General features: G+C 43.0%; 1 protein-coding gene across 1 annotated transcript; it reads left to right on the forward strand.

Annotated features, from left to right (window-relative positions):
• Positions 1-1,152: 1,152 nt before the first annotated feature.
• tp53inp1 (tumor protein p53 inducible nuclear protein 1) lies at positions 1,153-16,103 on the forward strand. The gene is given in 6 exon segments (XM_062422067.1): positions 1,153-1,438; positions 6,175-6,571; positions 14,751-15,073; positions 15,075-15,182; positions 15,184-15,323; positions 15,750-16,103. Coding segments are annotated over 5 exon segments (924 nt in total). The 5' UTR covers positions 1,153-1,438; positions 6,175-6,444; the 3' UTR covers positions 15,976-16,103.
• The last annotated feature ends 1,787 nt before the right edge of the window (positions 16,104-17,890 follow it).

A 17,890-nucleotide genomic window follows, 5' to 3' on the forward strand; every position in this document is an offset into this window, starting at 1 on the left:
TACCTCAAACTGTACTACATTAAAGTAAAAGTACCTCAAACTGTACTACAGTAAAGTACAAGTACCTCAAACTGTACTACAGTAAAGTACAAGTACCTCAAACTAAGCTACAGTAAAGTACAAGTACCTCAAACTGTACTACAGTAAAGTACAAGTAGCTCAAACTGTACTACAGTAAAGTACAAGTACTTCAAACTGTAAGGCACTAAAGTACAAGTACCTCAAACTAAACAACAGTAAAGTACAAGTACCTCAAACTGTACTAGAGTAAAGTACAAGTACCTCAAACTGTACTACATTAAAGTAAAAGTACCTCAAACTGTACTACAGTAAAGTACAAGTACCTCAAACTGTACTACAGTAAAGTACAAGTACTTCAAACTAAGGTACAGTAAAGTACAAGTACCTCAAACTGTACTACAGTAAAGTACAAGTACCTCAAACTGTACTACAGTAAAGTACAAGTACTTCAAACTAAGCTACAGTAAAGTACAAGTACCTCAAACTGTACTACAGTAAAGTACAAGTACCTCAAACTGTATTACAGTAAAGTACAAGTACCTCAAACTGTACTGCAGTAAAGTAAAAGTACCTCAAACTGTAAGGCACTAAAGTACAAGTACCTCAAACTAAACAACAGTAAAGTACAAGTACCTCAAAGTAGACCTTAAAATGTTTGGAGTAACTTTCCATCAGTGCTCTCTTACATTTATCGCCTCACTGATTTGAATCAATGTGATATATATTTCTGAAGGTTTCCACTTATTGTTTTCTCTCTTGCTGTACTTCATGACTCTGTTATGGAAACTTTTCGGGAGGGGTTGTGTTTAAAGGGTGTGTGGATAAACTCAGAAAACAGGAAACACACTGCAGCTCGACCCGGATGTCATGTTGGTTTCTTTATGTAATATTTCAGAGGGAGAAGAAAAAAAACACTCACTCTACATTTAACCCATTTGTTATTGCTTCCAAAAAAACCTTTGCCCAGTCATGCCCTTATTCCAGCTTTCTCTAAAGAGGAGGAGGAGGAATGAGTGTCGGGGGATCACGTGGGTTGGTGACAGAGCGTTCCATGCTCTCTGATTGGCCTAGACGTTCCAAGCCCGCCCCCTCCGATAGGCTGTCCTTGGTGACGTCACCACGATCAGCTGTTGGAGCCCCACAACAACAACAAAAGAAGGAGCAGTCGGGTTTACAGGGGGACTGAAGGAAAAGAAAAAAGCTGCACCGCGCTCCACTGTGACTCCTGATGTACAAAAAAAGGAACTAACATTTTTTTATATATATATATTAATATATTTTATTTCTTCCGCGAAGAAACACCCTCAAAGTTTTTCTATTTTTCGGAAAACAGCAGCCTTAACTACCTCAATTTTCTCATTTTTTAAAGGATTTTTTCCGAGCTCGTTTACATCCTCTCGGTTCTTTTCTGCCGCAGGTGAGCTCTTTGTTTTGTTTTCTCCTCCGTTAACGTTTCCCTCCTCTTTATTTTCTCCTTCTAATTACATTTCCGCATTCATTATACAACATAGATTACGTACAAATAGACACATATGAAGATTATCGATTGTTTAATGTGGATTTTGACTCGGGTTTAATCGTGTTGTGGATGTTTGTGCTGCAGCCTTTCCTGTGTGTTTTGCTCGCCTCCTTTTATTTCCTTTTTAAACCTTAAAAAGAAGGAAGTAGCTGGTGTAATCTGATGAAATTTCATGATATATTTGCAGGAGATAAAAGTTAAAACAGGCAGTCTTTACGGTCCTGCCCTGCTGGTGTTGAATTACAGCCTCCTCCTCTTCCTTTTCTACTTAAACCGTCCAGCACACACACACACACGCACACACAGGCTCCAGATTATATTCGTCTGTTTTGTCCTACAGGCTCGCTGTTAAACCCCATTATGGACAAAAGAGTCAGCCGATTAACCGATTAGTCGATGAAAAAGCAAATTAATTGGCAGTCATCTTTATTATTCGTCATTTATAACATAAACATTAGTGTGAGCTTTGAGCAGCTGGAAAACGTCACTATTTTCTGTTGTGTAATAAACCAACAATAATGTATAATAAGAAGAAATGTTAGTTGCAGCTCTAGAAACAAGCAAAAAACACCAAATAATTGCTTGTTTTCACTTTAAATTGTGGATTTAGTGCTTTTCTTTGTGTTGTATTGTTGATTTTTGGGTTTTGGATCATAAAATAAGACATTATCTTACCCTCCAGTGGATTGTTATTGGTATTTTTCACTATTATCTGTCATCTGTCTGACACTCCTGATTATAACTGGACCAGTTCAGGGTTTTTTTGGTCCTACAGGCTCGCTGTTAAACCCCATTAGGGACAAAAGAGTCAGCCGATTAACCGATTAGTTGATGGAAAAGCAAATGAATTGGCAGTCATCTTTATTATTCGTCATTTATTTGATAGAAATCCCAATTTATCTTTGTTTTCAGCCTTTTCTAAGTGAGGTTTTGCTCTGAGTTAGTAATGTCAGCTTTTTAATGGACTGTTAAGCAGTTTGTAGGCTTCATTTTTCACTACTTTCTTGTGTTAAACAAACCAAACAATCTATTTAGGCAAACATAATCATATATAATAAGAACAATGTTAGTTGCATGTTAAGTGACAAGCTAAAAAAGGCCCAATATTCACTAGTTTGTATTTAAAGTTGTGGATTTACTGCTTTTCTTGGTGTTATATTAGTGTAAATTGTCTGATTTTAGGTTTTAGATTATGATATAAGACATTTAAAGACATTATCTTGGACTCTTGTAGATCATCATTGTCATTTTTCACTATTATCTGCCTGGTATGCTATATTAAGCTCTATTTCTGCTGTAATAAGCAGGTGTCTAAGCTCATATTTATAATTGTAAAAGGATAAATGCATCCATGATCATACAGGACCTCCTGCAGCCTAAATCCTGTGCAGATTTAAGGATTTAAAGCGTCCTTCATTCCTCTCATAAGGCCCATTTTTACCCTCTGGTGGATAAATAATGCTTGATGATGTAACAGATGCATTGATTGCTCTCCACAGCTATGACTCAGTGACCCGTTAAACAGCATTAACCGCCCCAAAAACGGCTCGACCTGCTTTCCCTTTGTGTGTCTGGTTGTTCATTACAGTGAGAAGAAAGGATCATATTTGGTGTTTTATCCCTGAAGTGTGCCTGGACTGAGGAGAGGAGAGGAGGAACAGGTGCAGCAGATTATCGGCCTGCTGTTGCTGTTGTTGTTGTTGGTGTGACAGACAGACAGGCAGAGAGTCGGTCGGTTGTTTGGGACCTTGTTCAGTTTACAGCTGCTCAGTGTTTACAGAGGAGAAGTTTGGCTTTTTGTTCCAGCGCTTTCTGTTTCTTTCTTCGCGTGTAATGGATATGACAACAGAGAAATCCGAGCCGGGGTGAGAGGTTTGAACGCATCGCAGCCGGGGGTTATTTAGCTTCGAATGCGCTGCGCGTTCAGGTGCCGGACAGAAAAATCCGACATTTGGGCGTCGAACAGTTTGCTGTTAATGCGAATTACAGGCTGGGAAAAAAACTCATCCTGCCCCTAGTGGTGATTAGAGGAAGTGTTTGAACGGGTTAATGTTAAAGGAACATTGTGTAATTTAAGGGTTACCAAGATATAAAAATAAGAATCTGCTGTCACTCTCATATTGATTGATTATACACAATTAATACAATGAATAGACTAGACAACAACCAAAAACACATTTCAGTTAATTTTTCTTCTCATGTTTAGTTTGTTTACATCAGTGATGTTTGTAGAGCTGCAATAATTACTTTAATTGATTATTTACCCATACAGTAAATTCACTGCCAACTATTTTCATAACCAAATTATCATTTTAAATCATTTAAAAAAAGAAAAAACAAAAAAACATTATGTCACCAGCTTGTTGAATGTGAATATTTTCTGGTTTTCTTTTGTCTTCTATGAAAGTAAACTGAATATTTTTGCATTGCATTTTTAACCTTTTTTTAAACACTAATTGAAGAAGTAAGAAGATGACAGACAGTGAAAATAATAGTTGCAGCACTAGTTGGCGGCAGGTTTCTTTGCATCATTAGAAGTATATAACAGCACACAGTGTAATGATCATGTAATGTAATGTCAGTCAAAAGAAAAACAAAAAAGAGGATTTTTTATAACTGAATAATCATTTTAATCGTTTAGTACACCACATATTATGAATATATTTGCTGGTTTCTGCTTGTTAGATGCCATACAGCTGTCATACATGCTAGTAAAGTAAATATCTTTGGGTTTGGGACAGCTGATGAGAAAAAACAAGACATTTAAAGGTATTACTTTGGGCTGTGTGAGATTAAAACTTGCTATTTTTCAATATTTATAGACAAATTACAGACCAAATATCAAGAGATTGATCAAGAAAATAAGCATTACCTGCAGGTTTGTATCCAGAAAAACATACAGACACAGAACAGCAGTTATTTTAGTCTTATGTTATCTGAAGGGCTAAATGTAGCTCCACTTATCAGATGTTTGCATGCAGCCTGCGAGACAAAACTCAGGATATAAACCAGTCAGAGCTCCTGGTGAGTGTGACAAGTGACAGTGATCATTGTTATCAACTCCTCTCCTCCGTCATCTAACCGTCTGGCAGCTGGACAGTCAGAGGAGACAGTTCAGAGACATCTTTAGTGCCTAAATAAAAACCCGGACTGTATAAGTGGACAGGGGGGAAACTGTAGGAAACGACACCATTTTGGCTCCAATCCGCCGTTATTGTGCCAGAAGGATCTTGTTCTTGCAGCAGCTGCAAGAGGACGGTGACACTGATCGCTTTGCATTCGGTCCTCCAGCAGTGTGAAAACCTGCAGTATGAAGAGCGGAGCGGCTGCCGGCCAGCTGTGTGTGTGTGTGTGTGTGCGTGTGTGTGTGTGTGTGTCTCCTCTGGACACAGTAGCTCTTCTCTCTGTTTGACTCCATCAGCTCCATCAATGCAGCTGCTGCTCGCTTCCATCAGACCTGACAGGAAATTAATCCGACCTCAGCTACATATGAACCAGGCCTGTGTGTGTGTGTGTGTGTGTGTGTGTGTGTGTGTGTGTGTGTGTGTGTGTGTGTGTGTGTGTGTGTGTGTGTGTGTGTGTGTGTGTGTGTGTGTGTCAGTATACTAACAGCATCACACACTCTTTTGTTTTCCTTACATCTCTGAATCTGAGTCTCCTGTAAACACGTTAACAACCAGTGTTAAAGATGTTTTAATGATTATTTACATCTATCAGTTGTTTACTGGAGTGAATTATTGATCAGTTAATCTTTTATTTGTAAGGAAATAGTGAAAAAATGTCCATCACAAGTTTCCTAAACGTCTTCAAATGTACAAAAATATTCAGTTTACAGTGAAAGAAAACTTTTAAAGGAAGCTGAAAGCAGAAATCGTGACTCTTTCAGTTTGATAAATGACTTTAAGTGATTAATCGGCAACTTCACATATTCTTTTGGTTCACTTATCAATATATTATGTGATTGTTTGACCGTTAAAAAGGTGGAGAGATGGAGGGATGGAGGGAGGAATAGAAGACAGGAAGGATGGAAGGAACAAAGAAAGAAAGGAAGGTTGGAAAAGAAGACATGGTTAGAGGAAGGACAAATGGAAGGAAGAAAGGAAGGAAGGAAAGAAGGAAGGATGGAAAAAGATGGAAAGAAGGAAGGATGGAAGGAAGGGAAGGTAGAAGAAAGGAAGGAAAGAAGGAAGGATGGAAGGAAGGGAAGGTGGAAGGAAAGAAGGAAGGATGATGGAAGGAAAGATAGAACAAAGGGAGGAAGGACAGATGAAAGAAAGACAGGAAAAGAAGGGTGGAAGGAAGGAAGGATGATGGAAGGAAAGAAGGAAAGGAAAAGAAGATAAGAAGGAAAGAAGGAAGGAAGGATGGATGGAAGGAAAGATAGAAGAAAGGGAGGAAGGACAGATGAAAGAAAAAAAGAAATAAAGGAAAAGAAGATAGGAAGGTAGGAAGGAAGGACTAATGGAAGGAAGGAAGGAAAAGAAGACAGGAAGGAAAGAGGGCCTGATTGGACCCCTCGGCAGACCGGTTCTGTTCATGTTTGACCCCTCTGCTCTAAATCCTCCCGATGTTTAAACTCTCTTCTCTCTTTCTTCTCCTCTTTTCTCTCTCTTCTCTCTTTCTTCTCCTCTCAGGTCTTGTTATCGGTCCATCTCTCTGTTTCCTTGGTTGAACCGATCGTAGCCGCTGAGCGATGTCCATCCTGCTCCTGCTGCCTCTCAGATGATCCATGACCACGCACGCTATTGATGCACTTTAGCACCGTTTCCGGAGCCTTCCTCCCCCCCTTCGCCGCCGTGAACCCCCCCGCAGCTGATGACCAAAGCGCTCGCCACGCCCCCCCGCCGTCGCCCCGAGCCACGCGCCTCCCCTAGCCCCTCCCTCAGCCCGACGCCCCCCCCACCATGTTCCAGAGGTTCGCCAGCGCTCTGTTCGGGGACGACGCCGACGAGCTGAGCCGATGCAGCCGACCCGGAGACGGCAAAGAGGAAGAGGAGGAGGACGAAGACTGGATCCTGGTCAACTACCTGGGTAGGAATGTTTTTAAGTGTTTGGCATCTGGAGACGATCAGAGCAGCAACATTAGTCACTTTAAGTGACTGAGATACAACGATTAGTCAATTAACCCTCCTGGTGTCCTCGAGTCAAGGAAGGAAGGGAGGAAGAAGGAAGGAAAGGAGGGAGGAAGAAGGAAGGAAAGGAGGGAGGGAGGAAGGAAGGAAGGGAGGAAGGAGGGAGAAAGGAAAAGAGGAAAGGAGGAAGGAAGGAAAGAAGGACAGAGGGAAGAAGGAAGGGAGGAAGGTAGGGGGAGGAAAGCAGGAGGGAGGGAGGGAGGAAGGAAGGAAGGACAGAAGGAAGGAAGAAAGAGGAGTGGAGGAAGGAAAGAAGGAAGGAGGGAGGAGGGAGGGAGGAAGGAGAGACGGAAGGAAAGGAGGAAGAAGGAAGGAGAGGAGGGAGGAGGAAGAAGGGAGGGAGGAAAGGAAAGAAGGAAGGAAGAAAGGAAGGAAGGAAGGTAGGAGGGAGGGAGAAAGGAAAAGAGGAAAGGAGGAAGGAAAGAAAGAAGGACAGAGGAAAGAAGGAAGGGAGGAAAGAAGGAGGGATGGAGGAAGGAAGGAAAGAAGGAGAAAAAGAGAGAGGAAGGAAAGAAAGAGAGAAGGAGGGAGGGAGTACAGACGGAAAGAAGGAAGAGTCAAAACAGTCATGTTGACTCGGGAGGACGACAGGAAGGTTAAAGACTGAGCTGATTGAAGAACCTCAACTTTGTGTTTCATGGTTTATAAAACTCATTTTATCATCTCTGTTTATTCAGACTCAATAATGAAGTGATTAATATCTTTTAATCTCTTTCTGTCAGCATTCGGTTGACAGGAAATTTCACAACATCAAACTTTTTGTCAGTTTCCATCCAAACATGTAAAACTGTAATCACACATATCTAAAGAGCAGCACGTCTTTAGAGGGAAAACAGATGCAAGTATTACACAAACTAAATGAATATGACACAAGAAATAAATGTTCAGTTTAAGGAGGAAATAAAAACGCAGTGTGGTTCAGATCAGGAGGAAAGATACTGCAGCAAGTAGTCAGAGCCAAGTTTCCAGAGCTGCTGGAGAGCAGGAAAAAAAGTCCCAGTCAAAACAGACCTGGCACACACACACACACACACATGCACACACACACACACACACACACACACACACACACACACACACACACACACACACTGCAGGGACTTCCAGAAGGTCTCACAGTGAAGTTTGGCCGCCGGTCTCGTCTCGACTTGACCCATCTCCGATTCCACAGCCGTGTGAATATTTGGGGGGCAGAGGAGGACAGGCAGGCCCAAGGGAAGGGGGGGGAGGTGGTGTGAGTTTTGGAGAGGAGGGAGGAGGAGGAGGAGGAGGAGGAAGAGGAGGAGGAGGAAGAAGAGGAGGAGGAGGTTCATGCAGGGTAGCATCAGGCAGTTTATGGTCAACCTGTAAGCAGGTCAAACAAAAGCACCCGAGGAAGTAAAAATAGAGGCTGGTGGAGCTTAATGGAGGTGATGGTGGACTTGTATGGGCACAGATACGCTGCTGACCCCCCCTCCCCCCCACCCTCACCCCCCCCTCTGCCAAAAAACACCTGGATGCAGTGTCATATTGCTCTCAGGTACATTATAAAGCTCCTGCAAAAAAATGAAAAAACTGCTCATAAATCCAACCTGAGTTCTGCTTCTCTTCATCATTTCTTCAGCAGATGATCTGGTTTGATTTACCGTCTGTTGGTTTAAATATAACAACACACTCTCTGGTTTGCAGCTCGCTTGATATAATTAATCTAAACTTAGAAACTGACCTAAATAAACACTCTTCATCACTTTGATCCAGGCCTAGGTCGAAATTATATGTCCTGATTTGCCTCCATAAGGTCAGAATTATGAAGACTTAAATAGAAACAGAGAAGCCAAGTTGAGGTTTTGGAAGTTGGACATCTGTCAGGAGTTCAGTTAATGTTGCTTTCAATGAGGTTTTTCAGCCCCGGTGCAGATCAGTGATCATAAAAAACGACTTCATGGAACCGATGAAGAGTTTAGCCGATCAGTGTAACTCATAACTTCACAGCAGTGGTGTTTAGTCAGAGTCCCACAGGTCTGATTGTTAACTATTGAACCTGAAACCTGACAAAAAGCATCAAAAACAGCCAAAAACTGAGAGTTTAGCACTAAATATCTGCACAGATTCACTCCTGTTTACTCTTAAATCACATAGTTCCTCATTTAAAGCTTCATATTTTCAGTTTTAGACTCTATTTCACCCCCAAGCAACGTTTAACCAAACATATGAGATCCTTGTATGCTGAATAAAAACATGTTTTATGTTCCTCAAAATATTTAGGCAGTGAAGCTGAGGCGTTATATCCACACTAGTATTAAACTATGCAGATTAAATGGTGCTTTTTACACCTTGCAGACATCACTGTGCATCACTGTGCAGGATTAAACGGATGATAATACGAGTGAGTGAAGCGCCAACGTGCACCAACAGACGGCATCGCTCAAAAACGGACTTTATGGAATAATCGACTTGTTATTTAGTTCAGAAAATGTAAAAAAATAGGGGAAAGGAAGGAAGGGAGGAAGAAGGAAGGAAAGGAGGAAGGAAAGGAGGGAGGAAAGGAGGGAGGGAGGAAGGAAAGGAGGGAGGAAGGAAGGAAGGGAGGGAATAGGGAGGAAGGTAGTAGGGAGAAAGGAAAAGAGGAATAAAGGAGGGAGGGCGGAAGGAAGGAGGGAGGGAAGGACGGGAAGAGGGAGGGAGGAAGGAAAGGAGGGAGGAAGGGAGGAAGGAGGGAGGAAAGAAGGAAGGAAGGTAGTAGGGAGGAAGGAAAAGAAGAAGGAAGGAAAGAAGGACAGAGGAAAGAAGGAAGGGAGGAAGGTAGGTAGGTGGGAGGAAAGAAAGAGAGAAGGAGGGAGGAAGGAAGGAGGGAATGAAAGAAGGAGGGAGGAAGGAAGGACAGAAGGAAGGAAGAAAGGGGAATGGAGGGTGGAAAGAGAGAGGAAGGAATGAAAGAGAGAAAAAGGGAGGGGGGAAGGACAGATGGAAGGGAGGAAAGAAGGAAGGAAGGTAGGAGGGAGAAAGGAAAAGAGGAAGGAAAGAAGGACAGAGGAAAGAAGGAAGGAAGGAAAGAAGGAACAGTTAAAACAGACGGGGTCAGTTTGACCCGTGAGGACGACAGGAAGGTTAAGTGTTTGTAGTTCTTATCTTCTTCATGGATTTCCTGCACAGAGGTGTAGTTTTGAGTGTAGCTGCGTCTCTTCTCTCTGACCTCCACGTTAACGGGTCGCATCACGCATCATATTTGTTTTGATCAGTGAAACGTGTCGGAGCTTGGCTGAGACATGAAGTTATCTGGAGCGGATAAACTCAGCCTCTCCAATCAGATGTTTGTTTGCACTGAAACTCGTGATGAGATCTGGTCGACCTCGTTAACCTGAAGCACAGTCTGCAAAACAACTGCTGAGTGTCTGACTCACTGCAGGGTTTGACTTCAGCTGCAGAGGATGTCAGAGTCAGTGATAATAAGGGTTGGCAACATGAGCACAATAGTTTTAAAAGCAGCATCAGGTTTGTTAAAATGTACATTTAGCACCATTTTTTTTAACCAAAAGTAAGAAAATGTCAAATGGTGTAACCAAAAAAGAATGATAAATATTTTGTCGACCTAGAAAGAGGAAAGAAAGAACAAGAAGGAAAGAAAGGAAGGAAGAAAAGAAAGAAAGAAAAGAGAAAGAAAGAAAGAACAAGAAGCAGGAAGAAAGAAAGGAAAGAAGGAAGGAAGAGGAGAGAACAAGAAGTTAGAGGAGAGAGAGAAAGAATGAAAGAAAGAAAAGAGAAAGAAAGAAAGATAAAGGACGAAGAAGAGAAATAAGGAAAGAAAGGAAGGAAGGAAGAAAAGAAAGATAGAAAAAGAGAAAGAGGAGAAAGAAAGACAGGAAGGAAGAGGATGAAGAAGCAAGAACAAGAAGTTAGAGGAGAGGGAGAAAGAAAGAAAGAAAGAGATGTAACCACAAGTTTTTATGGTTACACCACTTAGACATTTTTACCATAATCCTCTAATATATTCTCTCTAAATGGATTAAAAGCAGAAATTTGATGCTGGGTCCACAAAAAAAGAATGTGTGAAGTTATTCATACGTTTATTTTCACATTTTAACCCTTTAAATTTAAACTAAACCACATGGACACACACACACACACCTGAACCTCCTCCTCTTCCTCCTCGGCCTGCAAACACCTGCAGCCTCTGGAGGAACAGATCAGCTGCTAATGGACTCGGACAGCGAGCTGAGAGGATCAACTCGTTGCAGGATCAGCCTGCCGTGTCGAGGCTTCGCTGACTCAGCACATCTTGCAGCTTCTTGTTGCGTGTAAATAAAGATTCCTCTGTGAACTCCTGAGAGTCGGAGCCACTCGAGTCACGTGTGGAAATGAGCTCCAAACACTGGCCTCGAAACAGAGTTAAATGCACACACAGGAGAGGGCAGGGGAGATAATTAGATAAAGGTGCCAACTTCTTCAGTCTTATTTTCTTGCTTTATTTGACTGCAGAAGGAAAATGCCAAGACCTTTTAAACAGAGCTGAAATCAAACAGAGACGTCTCCTCGCTAGACGCTGATTTTATTTTTAGCGTGCGGACGAGCCAGCTTGAGATCATGTTGCCTTATTTCCACTTCATAACTTCCTGCGTCTCTGTGAGTCATTATAGAAGCTGATGTTAAATCAAAGAGCCTGACTGACCTCGCCAGAGCTTCTGCAGCTTCTGCTCTGAGTCTGCACCCTGTTTTTGTTTTTGTGGGGAGGCTTTTTTTATTTTTTTGGGGCATGTTTGAATAATATACGTGATGATTTAGGTGCAAAAAAAGTTTGCAAGCAGTCTGGTATCTGTGGCTTCATGTAGAGGAAAGAGTGAGTGGAGGGGATCAGCTGGTTGTGAGAAGATTAAACTGAGAGAGAGAGAGAGAGAGAGAGAGAGAGAGAGAGAGAGAGAGAGAGGTTAAGCAGGAGTCACGGGCGTGTTTTTGTAGACACAAACAAAGAAATGCGTGCAGGCTGTGGTTTGGGTTGGTCATGTGATCACGCTGAGCTGTCACGAAGTCTGTCTGCAGCTCAGAAAAATGATTGTTTACATCTGACTGCTGTTGCACAAACACTCAGACAGAGGCCACGCTGCCCCCTGCTGGCAGAGAGAGGGAACTACACCCTGCAGCTTGATCCTGAAATCACGTTTACACAATTACAGCAGCCACTTCTCTGCCAGCAAAACAACAGCTGCTCCAGTAAAAGCTGTGTTTAAAGTTTAAAGGAGGCCAGCGTGGCTTTTTAAATGTCCTGGAATTTAAAGGGTCACCTGAAGTACAAAACATTCAGCTTAACTGGTTTGATTTGGAAAGGATCTGAAATATGTTTATGGGATTTAGGTCGTGGTGCTGACTGCTGTGGAAAACTTAAAAAGAAAGTAATTTAACCTTCCTGTCGTCCTCCCGGGTCAAATTGACCCCGTCTGTTTTGACTGTTCCTTCTTTCCTCCCTTCCTTCCTTCTTTCCTCCCTTCCTTCTTTCCTTCTGTCTGTCCTTCCTCCCTCCCTCCTTCTTTCCTCCCTTCCTTCCTTCTTTCCTCCCTTCCTTCTTTCCTTCTGTCTGTCCTTCCTCCCTCCCTCCTTCTTTCCTCCCTTCCTTCCTTCTGTCCTTCCTTCCTCCCTCCCTCCTTCTTTCTCTCTTTCTTTCCTCCCTTCCTTCCTTCCTTCCTTCCTTCCTCCCTTCCTCTTTTCCTTTCTCCCTCCCTCCCTCCTTCTCTCTTTCTTTCCTTCCTTCCTTCTTCCTTCCTCCTTTCCTTCCTTCCTTCCTCCCTCTTTTCCTTCCTTCTTCCTCCCTTCCTTCCTTCCTTCCTCCCTCCTTTCCTTCCTTCCTTCCTCCCTCTTTTCCTTCCTTCTTCCTTTCTTCCATCCTTCCTTCCTCCTTCCCTTCCCTCCTTCTTCCTCCCTTCCTTCTGTCCTTCCTTCCTCCCTCCCTCCTTCTTTCTCTCTTTCTTTCCTCCCCCCTAGCTTCCTTTCTTCCTCCCTTCCTCTTTTCCTTTCTCCCTCCCTCCCTCCTTCTCTCTTTCTTTCCTTCCTTCCTTCCTTCCTTCCTTCCTTCCTTCCTTCCTCCCTTCCTTCGAATTCAACAGCAGCATCTCTTACAATAACAATGTCACCACAAGATTTTGACATGTCACAATAGGAAAACTGCAATTAAGTATTATTTTATGATTGTTCTTTGTGTCTATATAACATCAGTAAAAATGTGAAAATGATCATTTATTAGAGCCCTAGTGTGTCATCTTTCCTGTTTAGCCTTACCTACTTACCTCCAAAATCCAAACATACTCAGTTTTCTATCATGTATGAAGCAAAAAAGCTTCAATTCATCACATTAAAGAAGCTGCAACCAGCAAATATTTGGATTTTTTGCTTTTAAAAATGACAAAAATTATATATACAGATGTCACTGATGCTGACTCATTTTCACACTGTGATTATTGAAAATGAGCCACAGTGACACAATAATCTACATCAAAGTATTACAGTAAAATAAGTAAATGTGAGGGGTGGTGAGATGATTAATGGGAGAGGAAAGAAGAAAAAACAAACCTCTGATACACAATTGTGTTTTCAGTTTTTGGACTTTTTCTCTAATCTTTGATTTATGCTGAATTATTGGATCATTTGAACCTTTTTGTCCAATGCAACTTTCAAAAAAGTCTTTATGATGATTAATACTTCTGACTTCATGGACTGTGTGAACCTTCAAACAGGTCGACTGCACATGTGCATCTTCATGTTTTAGTTTATATCAGAGCTGAATGTTGCTGTTGACTTCTTCAGATATTAACTGTCAGTGCATGAACTAAAGAGGAGGCTACTTAAAATGTAACAAAACAACACATAGGGCTTGGTTTATTAAAGGTCTACGTGTGTAAAAACGTGTGCAAACTTGACATCACCCGCAAAAATGTGCAAGCTGCTTTGCATCTAAGAATGATTATGTAATATGAGGCGTTTTAACCCCAGTGTGCAAAATACAGGGAGGAGAAAATGCTAATATGTTATTTAGCATATTTCTCAATGTTGCTGACGGTAACTGCATCTATAAATAAAACCTTTTGAAGGACAGGTATTAACCTGCTGTTACCATGGAGACGAGGAGACGGAGGCACAATGACAGAATACACACAGGACGGAGTTTTGGAATATTCCTGGTTTTACTAACAGCATTGACTTTGTCACTAATATTCTCCCATATGTGGGTTTTTCTGGTAATATTAGTTTTTGTTATAACTCAATATATTAGTTAACCTCTTCCACTAGAACCTGATCACATTTCATTATGTTCTTGCAGCTTTCTGCTCGTCCAAACTCTCCATTAACCTTTGTGTCGGCCTCCCGGGTCAAATTGACCCCGTCTGTTTTGACTGTTCCTTCCTTCCTCCCTCCTTCTTTCCTTCCCTCCTTCTCCTTCCTTCCTTCCTTTCCTTCCTCCCTTCCTCCTTCTCTCTTTCTTTCCTCACCCCTACCTTCCTCCCTTCCTTCTTTCCTCTGTCCTTCCTTCCTCCCTTCCTCTGTCCTTCTTTCCTTCCTTCCTCCCTTCCTCTTTTCCTTTCTCCCTCTCTCCTTCCTTCCTTCCTCCCTTCCTCCTACCTTCCTTCCCTCCTTCCTTCCCTCCTTCCTTCCTGCCCCCTTTCCTTCCATCCTCCCTTCCTTCCTTCTTCCTCCCTTCCTCCCTCCTTTCCTTCATTCCTTCTTCTTCCCTCCCTTCCTTCCTCCCTCCTTTCCTTCCTTCTTCCTTCCTCCCTCCTTTCCTTCCTTCTTCCTCCCTTTCATCCTTCCTTCTTCCTCCCTTCCTTCCTTGACTCGAGGACAACAGGAGGGTTAAGACATAAAACCCTCATTTAAATACAGCTGTCTGCACCTGTTGCACCTGTTTCCATTAAGCAGTTATTCTCAGTAGATCACCTGCAAAACGCATGCTAACGAAACGCTGTTGCACTGTGCACGCAATATAGTTCCTTTATTTGGGATCTTCTTTGAAATCAGGCCCTTAGAGTACTGAGAAAATATGTTTTTACTACCATGAAATATTAAACTACACATGTACTAAACTGTATAACTGACTGAGTGTCTTTGTCTCTCTGCAGCTGAAGCCTGCTCCAGTCAGTGTGGTGACGGCCGCTCTGGATCCACCGTCAACCCGAAGCCAGAGGAGGAAGAGGAGCAGATTGAGGAGGATGATGATGATGATGATGAGGAAGACTTGGTGATGATCCCCTCCCCGATGGCCAGCCCCCCCCTCCGCTACGCCTCCTGCACCTCCCTCAACTCCACGGCTGACACAGACCCGGACGGCGGCGCCGAGGAGGTGGAGGAGGATGACGACGACGATGACGACGATGAGGAAGAGGAGGGGAACGGGTTCCTCCGTCTGGACGCCTGCTCCCTGGAGGAGAGCTGGTTCGTCACCCCCCCCGCCCTGCTTCGGGGGCCGCAGCCAGCCCGTCCTCCTGGAGACCAGCCCTCTGGAGAACCTGCTGATCGAGCACCCGAGCATGTCCGTCTACGGCCACCGCAGCCCCCCCCCGCCTCACCCTGGACCCTCTGCCCCGCTCCCTCGACCTGGAGCTGGGCCTGTTGCCCGGCAACGTGCCCGCCCCCCCGACGGCCTCCGGGGGGAAAGAGAAGGGCAGACGCACGTTGGACGGACCGCGTCACAGGTAACAGCCTGGTTTTACTTCTTTGTAAAAAGTTTGAGGTACTTGTACTTTACTGTAGTTTAGTTTGAGGTACTTGTACTTTACTGTAGTACAGTTTGAGGTACTTGTACTTTACTGCAGTACAGTTTGAGGTACTTGTACTTTACTGTAGTACAGTCTGAGGTACTTGTACTTTACTGTAGTAAAGTTTGAGGTACTTGTACTTTACTGTAGTACAGTTTGAGGTACTTGTACTTTAACTACATCACTCATAATACTTTAATCTCAGTTTGGGACTCTACTGTACTCAGATATGTTTCCTCATCTCTCTCTCTGTGTCTCTCTCTCTCTCTCTCTCTCTCCCTCTCTCTCTCTCTCTCTCCCTCTCCCTCTCCCTCTCTCTCTCTCTCTCTCCCTCTCTCTCTCTCTCTCTGTCGCCCCCTGCAGGCCAGACGTGGCGGTCGTCCAGCGTCGCTCCACCCTCCACTCTGCCTGTTACGCCGCGGCGCTGTCGGCCCGCGCCGGCCTCCTGCAGCAGCGGTCCGGCCTCGCCGCCGCCCAGCACGGCCAGCCGCTGTCCCGCAACGCCCTGCGCCGCCTCAACCTGCTGCGCCCCCCGAAGGCCGGCAGCATGCACCTGCACCAGCCCAGCCAGAGACACCTCAACTTCTGAGGCCCTGGCTGCGTCCACCTACATCATCATCATCATCAACAACATCATCATCATCATCAACAACCCTGATCCTTTAAGCAGCATAAACTCACACTGGACACACACACACACACACACACACACACACACACACACACCAGCAGCAGCATCAGCCATCAGTTACACACCACAGTCTAAGAATCGGATCAGATGGTGAAATAGGGGAACATGGCTGGTGTCTTATCTTCTAAATTTGATCAAATCATGTGTGTGTGTTTGCCACCTCTTCCTCTTCCTCTTCCTCTTCCTCTTCCTCCTCTCCCTCCATATTGATGCGTAGAAGAAGGGATGTGAAAAAAGAAAAAGGTCATCATATCTCCTCTTCCTCTCACGCTTTCTATTTGTGTCCAATCACAGAGAGGAAGAGTTGAACCTCTCCTTCTCCTCCTCTTTCTTCTTCTTCTTCTTCTTCTTCTTCATGGACAACTTTATATGTGTAGAATCAATGCTGTAGGTCACTTTACTCAGCGGTGGGTTCAACGGCGCCCCGCCCCCCCCCCCCCCCCCCCGGCGATGCTGACATCATAGGCAGGATTGTCTGGCAACTTTTTGGGCAACTTCTCAGGACATCCGGAGACATTTCAGACCCCAAAAATCACTTGAACAGGTGCAGTTTTTTATGCTCAAAAAGTTGTCAGTCGTAGTCGTTAAAGGAAAAATCCCCCTTAAATCATCTGGACATTAGTCGGCTTGTCTTGTGAGATCTTACAGTCCCCATGATGCCTTTCAACTAGTCTATAATATAAAGGGATACTCTGGGAATTTTACATGTCAAACTCAACTCAACACAGTTTTTCTGCTGCCTCTCTGCTCTGTTTATAAACTCATAAAAGGTTTGGAGGTCTTGGAGGATTCAAGCAAAGCAGGAGCGTCTAAGTGGAAAGATGCTATCACAACTGCATCATGGGAAATGTAGGACGCAGTGTTTTTATGGAGCTTATTAGGGACTAAAACTCAGGATATTTTTTTTTTACGCCTCTTTACTGCTTCAACTGCAAAATACCCCCGACTTTTTCTGGAAGTGCAATATTAATAAATCACTGTAGACGAGATTTAAAACCTTCATTTTAAAGAATTCCTTGCAGAGAGAAAAAAAAAACTCATTCTTTTCCGGTTTGCAGTAAAAACATTCACTCCATCTTTTCAAGTTTGGATGATAAGATATTTTTTTAAAAGGAGCTGACTGCAACCCAGGTGCAATTGGTTGCATCCGGCGTTTAACGCAACTGAAACACGAGAAACAGAACAGAGAAATTTTTTTTTTTTTTTTTTTTTTATGAGTCTTTTTTTTTTACTCAAAACCTTTAAAAACTGCTGCTTTGTATTCTGGTTTGTTTTCTGCACCGGTTTAGTTTTTCTGGCTGATGATCGACAGAAGCTCTTAAAACGACAAACTGTTGAAGGAGAGGAAGCTTAAAAGAAAAGAAAGATAGTAATGGATGAAGTCGGCGATGCAAAATCAATCATTAATAGCTTCTAATGACAGATTTACAGCATTTTAAGGGGATTTTTCCTTTAATTTCCTGCCTTTTAAATATAAAACCCTTCTGCAGCATCACTCTGCAGTGAAATACATCAGCTCCTTTGCATCTCGTCCTGCGGCGGCGGCGGCGGCGTGAACCTGCCTCTGACTTTAATAATTCAGTACTTTTCACAATATTTTCTTGAAAAAAGAAAAAGAGAAAAAAATTTAAAAAAAATACTGTAAAAAATGACTGGGTTAAATATCACTAAACGCCTTGTTTTAACGGTAGCTTTGAGATGAATAGTTAAAAAATAAATAAATAAATAAATAAATAAGAAAAAAAAAACTTCCAAAATATTTTTTTTAAAAAGAAAAAACAAAATTTTTACATATCAGTATGAAGTTTGGTAT

Source organism: Scomber scombrus, chromosome 7, assembly GCF_963691925.1.
Source record: "Scomber scombrus chromosome 7, fScoSco1.1, whole genome shotgun sequence".
Lineage (NCBI taxonomy): Eukaryota > Metazoa > Chordata > Actinopteri > Scombriformes > Scombridae > Scomber > Scomber scombrus.